The 7,500-nt window shown below is 41.8% G+C and overlaps 1 protein-coding gene across 2 annotated transcripts in view; it reads right to left on the bottom strand.

Moving 5' to 3' along the window:
* Positions 1-218: 218 nt before the first annotated feature.
* Positions 219-7,500, bottom strand: part of cdc42se1 (CDC42 small effector 1) — a 28,005-nt gene continuing 20,723 nt past the window's right edge. Inside the window, exons 3-6 of one of the 2 annotated variants that reach the window (XR_013934029.1) lie at positions 7,487-7,500; positions 6,585-6,656; positions 4,652-4,703; positions 219-4,617 (exon numbers count right to left, since the gene is read on the bottom strand). The exon at positions 7,487-7,500 is cut by the window's right edge and continues 94 nt beyond it. Coding sequence is in view for 1 of the 2 variants with exons in the window: in XM_080442012.1 (XP_080298138.1) it covers positions 6,588-6,656; positions 7,487-7,500 (83 nt within the window). In the remaining variant the exon portion in view is untranslated. Of the gene's footprint in view, positions 4,704-6,584; positions 6,657-7,486 lie in introns of both variants that reach the window. The other variant, XM_080442012.1, reaches the window with a different exon arrangement.

Here is a 7,500-nt window from a genome sequence, read left to right as displayed (position 1 = left end):
GAGATAGAGACAGTGTAGCAGCAGAGGTTAACAAACACAATATTACAATGTAGTATTTCTTGTGCTTCTATTTATTACGTTCACTTCTGGAATTCATCTCCCAATTTATATAATATTCACAATTTACTTGTTGTTCTGAATATAGTAGATATATGTATGCATGTCAACACACTCGATTCTTTGCCACAGTAGAAACAGTAGACACAGTAGAGACCACATCAGTCACAATAGACTTTATAGAAAGGACAGGTGCAATTCCATCAGTATGAAACAAAAGTGATAAAATGCTAACGACGCGTCAGTGAATTATAATAGAACAGCAGTGTACAATAATGCAACCACATTCAAATAAACATCTCACAACAATGAAGCTGACCACATTAAAGCAATTCAATAATGAGAAGCATGTATGAAAAATCTTAGTTTATAAATTATGCATTGAGGTCAAAGGGGAACATTGTCAATGTTCTACCTAAATCCTGCTGTTCTGATGTGAGATAACAAAAGCTAAAATACCCTATATGCCTTCTGACTGTGTCTGTATATCTTTGTGAAATGTAAAGTGTACGACCGACCGAGACGTCAAACAAAACATAAGCACAAGCAATGTTTTCTAAACTGTACACATGTATACAGTATGAGGTCATCACATCAGAACAATAGTATTTAGGTTACAAATAGGCAATGTTTCCCTTTAATACAGGATATTTGTATATTTAATGATCACCACAATGACCAGGGTACTTGTATATTTAATGATCATAGTGTTCAGTCATGAGTTGATCTCTGCTTATTGTTCCGTAGTTTGCCTCAATAAGGATTTACACTGTAAATTCCTGAGAGTTCTTAATTAGATACAAGTGAGAAAATTCACCGTATAGGGTCATGCCAGCTTTAATGATGCTGAAAAAATACTACAAAATACTGCTTTAAAAGGTGGATTAGGAGAAAGAATGACAATAACCTTGACAAAATGAAACACATTTAACTTGGCATAACATGTTAGCTAATGATGGAAGGAGTCCTGGAGACAGATCTTAGATAGATTATGATCACTACTGGACCTTACATACCCAACTAGCTAAGCTAGCAGCTGGCTTGGGACAAGGTTTTGTTTATTTGGTATCTAGGAAACAGAACAGAGGTAAATATGATTTTGAAATGTTGTAGTCAGACACCTGGTAAAAGGGAGTGCCATAGTGTACCAGACCCAGAGAAAGAGAGAGTTACGACAGTCTTTGATCTCGCCGCAACATGATCACTGTGGTTCAAGTATTTGCTTGTGCTTTATTGACAATCATTATGAGGATTCTATGTTTGGAACTATACAATAGTGTTTGGAACTATACAATAGTGTTTGGAACTATTGGCTGCCCGATGGCAAACATTACTTATAATCAACTGTACGTTTGTTTTGGCAATAAATTATTGAATATAGACTATTGAATTAATATTCTCCGTTTACTACAGAATTCTATGGGAGTCTCTCTCTCTCAATAGCTCTGCCACGTGCCATCACTTTTCATGATTACCTGTTTGATTACCATGGTAAGGAAGTCTAAAAATAGCAAATTTGGGGTTTGAATAACCGTTTGAAATGGATTACTAGGCCTCGGTTTGAAATCCCTTCCCTGACTGACAAACAACAACTTGAACAAACAAGGCATACACATACACATAATAACAACAAAACATTGAAAACGACATCTGAACATTGAAAGTCTCACGCCGGGACCCTGAAATGTTTGGATGAGCCCTTCCCTCAGGAGAAGGCCTCTATAATGGTCCCCAGGCTCATTATAAACACTGCTATCATGTTATCATAGAGACCCAAAACAGGTTGCCCCCTTAGAACAGTGGTTCTCAAGCTTTTCAGGCCGCGACCCCCCAAAATAATCATATTTGAACTGGGGACCCCCACCACCCTGACAAGCACTTGGAATTGTAGAAGTTGAGGCATTACATTTAGTTTGACTCGGTTCCACAGATAAATATTGTGAAAATAACAGATCTACAACCTTTCAGGTCTGTAAGTCTGAGAGTGAACAAGTGTTCTCAGTGTTAATTTAACAATTGGTTCCATTTGAGTGTACAAATGGCACCAATTGGACCCGTAAGTGTCCATTTGGTTCCATGTGTACACATTTGGACCCTGTGGTGGTCCCCAGACCCGACGTTGAGAACCAGTGCCCTACGAAGACCTTCGACCCATTCTGAGACCCTCAAACCAGCATTTAAGAACCCAGAACCCAGTAAAAAAGTAAAATAAAATGTATATATGTATGTAAATATACACAAAAACACACACACACACGCACACACATGGAAATTAAATGGAATCTCAGAGCACAAAGAACACTTGTTACAGCATTCTAGAATAGAACATTACAACAAATCCACGCCCCTCGTACACACGCACGCACACTCACACGCACGCACACACACAGTCTGGTCAAGTGTAGAGGGGGGTTTTCCATCATCTAAAAACAAAAGTCATTTCTCATCTCATCAGCTCCTGAATTAGACCTGGACCCAGGGCAGAGAAATGCATCGTGGGAACTGAAATCCAATGAGGTCATCATCTCAGATGGTAAAAAACAAAGAACAAAGTAGGAAGATGATGAAAGGTTTGAGAACGATTGTGGGACATGTGTTCTGCTTGTCCCCAGGGGTCAGACTGAAAAGCACTCCAGTGCTGAATTCTGGGATGTGTGGTTTTCCTTACTGAGAGGGAATTTGAAACATCATCATGAGTCACAAACAATCTCCAAAAACAAACTTTTTCCAGAAAGGCAATCCTGGGAATGGCTGTCTGATAATGTCATGCTTAGGAGGGGATTAATTTAAATACAATAAAACGGTTTACATATCCAGAAATCCTGGGCTAGATTTCACTCTAGCGCCATCATGTGGTGTTGTGCTTTGGTGGCACCTCTAGATTATGCCTGTAGTAGATAGTAGTGGAGACAGGGCTGGCAGTTACACTGGGAGATGTAGTCCTTGTCTTTAGGGGTTCCCGAGGTAACAGAAGCAGGTGTGAAGCCGTGGAGGCTGCCGATAGTCCATTCCCCTGATAACTGTGTGTTTATAGTAGAGTAGGTTGACCTGAGACACCAGCTGGTACTACCACTAGTTAAATTCAACAAGCTAGCGGTCCAACTTGCTAACTTTATGTAAGCTAGTGGCCTATACTTTTCACTCCAGACTGATTGGTATTCATAAAGATCATTGCTTTGCGATTTTTAATACATTTGTTTAACACTGCCATTTTGATACAAATGTTGTCTTTTACTGACTAGAAAATGGCCTCAGACCTTCAGTTGTTTTTGGGCTATTTGTCACTGTACATTTACTCATACATGAAATGTGACCTCTGCATTTAACCCATCCCCATAACCCTATTTGGTGCAGACTAGATTGAAATGTAGACATGTTTTAAATTAATTGTGGATAATGCTATGGCACACCAAGCTGACGGCAGGCGAAAAGTATCTGCGGCCGATAATCGGCGGTAGTTTTTGCAGTGTGTCCCTCACCGTTGCCGGGAGTCGGCCATTCACGGTGGCCGTTCACCTGACTGAACATGTTGAAACAGCGGAGGTCAAAGGTGAGAGAGACCTCTGTCTGTGATTGGCTGTTCAAGCAAGCAAACGACAGATAAGGAGACACGTGGTGTGAAAATGCTCTGTTTGTTTTTGTATTCCCAATTCGGCAATTCAGTAATATCGCCCAGCAAGACAATAGTGGATCAACTCGTACAGCCTACCTAGTGTCAGCAATAGGTTTAAATTGAATGTTCATTGAGCTGTAATGTTAGTTCTGAAACGACTCATACATAACTGTATAGGATATGGCTTTGCTTACTTCCTGATCATTAAATACCAGCGTGATGGAAGTTAAACGAGTTCAATGACTCTGTTCTGCTCCAAAAGTGTTAACAAACTATATATCCATTATGCAACATAATCCAGTGTTCATTTGTCTTGGTGTTGTAGTGCACTTGTATTGTGATTGCAGCTATTCAAAACATGAAGCTAGTTTTTCTAACAGCTTCTTGTCACAAGAACTCAGAGAAAGTCCATTTCGTTCGCATCCAAGTCCAGCCTGGTCCCATGTCACACTTTATCTTCATAAAGAAGACCCATGTGATATTTCATCCACGACACATTCAAAGTGCATTCATTCAGTCGTCCGTCCTTCCTGTCAAAGTCAGGAGGACGGTACTTATTGGGAAACTCCAACACCCAGCTGGATTGCATGGCTTTTAATTTAATTTGTTACTATAATGTTATTCATGGACTCATTTGCATCATCTGTTATCTCTGCAGTGGAGCTCGGCTCGGATATGATACAGATGAGTATCAGTAATTAGCTGACCGTCAGGTGTAGTCCTTGCACTGTGTTCCAGCCAAACTTTTACCGGAGACGCAAAGTGACGCAAAATTATCCAATTAGTCACCGTTAGTTCTTGCAAGTCAGATTGGTGTGTGGTAGGGGCTGTTAGGGGTTCTGGGTGTAGGTGTGAGGGATGTAGAGGGTCTGTGTGGACAGTTGTAGAGGGGCTGGGTGTAGGGTTTGAGCTTGGTAGAGGGTCTGGATAGAAGCGTGAGGGTTGTAAGAGGGTCTGGGTCGAGATGTGAGGGTTGTAGTAGAGGGTCTGGGTGTAGGTTTGGCTTCTTAACTCACAGGGATTTCTCTGATGTCTGAAACGAAAGAAGAGAACAGAAGATTGGATGTGATGGTGAACAGAGTTACAATGTGATGAAGTGTACTACAGACATGGGTTCACTGAACTAGTTATGAGTTATGTTAGTAACTCATCAACCATTTAGTTTATCACCTGTCAAATAAATAGCCTATATGTATTTACTGCTGGATCATGTAACTTGGCTTTATTCTTTATGCATGCTTATGCTTCTTTATAATGGACAGCTGGTAATATTTGTGAGCATTTTTGTCAGTGGCACTTGGTGGTTTATTTACTTATTTGCTGCTGGGTCACTTATCATGGCTTTATTCTCTACTGCATGGCATGCCATTCCTTACGTGTCTGTAATGGACAGTCGGTCGCCTATTATATAACATTTTGAGCAGCTGCTCTGGATTCTTACAGATTGAATGCAGTTTTTGTTTATTTTTTTTGCGTCAGAGTTGTGTGTCGGTGCACATTAGAGAAAGCACACGTCAGAGAGAGATTACATTGATTTGGTGTTGGTCTCGGGTAGGGCTCGGGCTAGTCTCAGACAACTATCCACAATCTCCGAATGCTATATATAGAGTCTGTAACTACACCTCCCGAAATCCGAGGCAGGAAGCTGTCATCTGTTCATCATTTCCGTTCACGAAAATATATATAAAAGTATCTTTACATTTCTAATAAGATTATTGTCTCCGCCAGGCCGAAAGGCATGGCGAGAGTATGTTTTCGCCCCTGTCCGTCCGTCCGTGTGTCCGTGTGTCCGTCCGTCCGTCCGTCATTCTGTCATTTTGTGTACAGCTAATCTCTGGCACCGTTGGCTTGATCGCAGAGAAACTGTGCACACACACTCCCTGGATGCCAGAGCAGAACCTCTGCCCCAAATTTTTCACATCGGCCTGTTATAGCGCCACCAGGAGGCCGCTTTTTGCAAAACACATTTTTTGACAGTACTCCTACAGATTTTGGCCAAAAATCCCCCAAATCGGTACTATAAATCGGTCTATAGTCATTAAAAGAAACGGCTCATTTCAGATTTTTCATATTCCATCCTGATTGGCAAAAATTGTCTTTCAAAGTTTGCAGGAGTACTCCGCTTCGAACAAAATGCCTCAAATCATGAACACAGCATGCAATTTCTGTGAAATTTTGCACACACATTCCCATTAGGCCGAGGAAGAAATGCCATTTGAAAATGTTCAAATCAGCCTCATGGTGGCGCTGTAACAGGCCGATTCGTGTTTTCACCTATAAATGCACGATCAGTGTAAAACTTTGTATGCACTCTCTAGAGGCCAAGGAAAAACATTTGCCCTGCATTTTTCATATTTTCCTTTTATAGCGCCACCAGGAGGCAGACTTATGTAAAACATTTTTTTTATATTAAGCCTTCAGATTTGATCCAAATTTCACGCAAATCGGAACACATGATCTTTATAGTCATGTGATCAAGACGGATCTGCACCCTTTTCACATTGGCCTATTATAGCGCCACCAGGTGGCCATAATAACCTACCTGACCTGGCGGAGACTTGTGCTCCGAGGAGCACTTTTTCTAGTTTTGATTTATATTAGGACAAATTTGCGTGACTGTAAAAACAGAACGGAAGCGGGGAGGTGGCGTCACATCTGCTTTCCCCCTTAATCATTTTCAGAGCTTCCGTGCTTCAGACTGTATGACCGGAAGCATTTGAAAATTGTGGGAGGCAACAGTCTGGCCACGCAAGACTAGGTTCGGGCTGATAAATTGCAGTCGGGTTGTGGCTGGGCTTGTCTTGGAACATAACAGGCCACAGCCAGACTAGGGCTGGAGTTTTTGATCTGTGCTGGGCTGTTGTGTGTGTCCGTGTCCGTCTGTGTGTGTGTGTGTCCATGTGTGAGTCCTTACCAGCTATAAGAGGCTGTTCCTGCCATTTATGCTGGGGCCTTTAGACCTCATCTGCTCCTGTACTGACCCCGACTACACACACACACACACACACACACACACACACACACACACACACACACACACACACACACACACACACACACACACACACACACACACACACACACACACACACACACACACAAACAGTTATATTTATATTTATACAGTAAACACAAAACATATCATAAGTATTCCTTGTATTTAGAGCTTGCCTTGGAGGAAGATTTTGGAGGACGATTTAATTTTTTTCAATTTCAAAATGGACAAAGTGTCTTTAAAAAAGTGTCTGTTAACTTTAGCGAGAGAGGTCTTGGTGAATATTGGATGACATTCATCTGCCACGTGTCCATGGGTCTGTGATGATGTCATATCCTGTGTGGCGTATGAAAAGTGCCCTGGGGCTGTGATGTCACATCCTGTGTGGGGTTTGAAAAGTGCCCTGGGGCTGTGATGTCATATCCTGTGTGGGGTTTGAAAAGTGCTTAACAGATTTACCGTCCATCTGTGTGTTTGTGCACGCTCTCGTGCATGTGTGCATGTGTGTGTGTGTATGAAAGAGAGGATAACGCTAAAATAGAGGGAACAGGAAGGATGGACACACACACACAGAGGAAGCATTCATTTGACAGCTGTAGACCCTCCTCTCTCTCAGTGGATAGAGGGATGAAAGGATATGGGATATTTCCTACAGCTCTGAATACTAATGCGGATAACACACACACACACACACACACACACACACACACACACACACACACACACACACACACACACACACACACACACACACACACACACACACACACACACACACACACACACACACACACACACACACACACACTGTGTGTACTTACAGGAGTGCGTCCGT

Source organism: Gymnoscopelus braueri, assembly GCF_963280865.1.
Source record: "Gymnoscopelus braueri genome assembly, chromosome: 11".
In the NCBI taxonomy this organism is placed as follows: domain Eukaryota; kingdom Metazoa; phylum Chordata; class Actinopteri; order Myctophiformes; family Myctophidae; genus Gymnoscopelus; species Gymnoscopelus braueri.
Note: the sequence above shows the minus strand (reverse complement) of the source record. Positions and strands in the feature narration are given on the sequence as shown.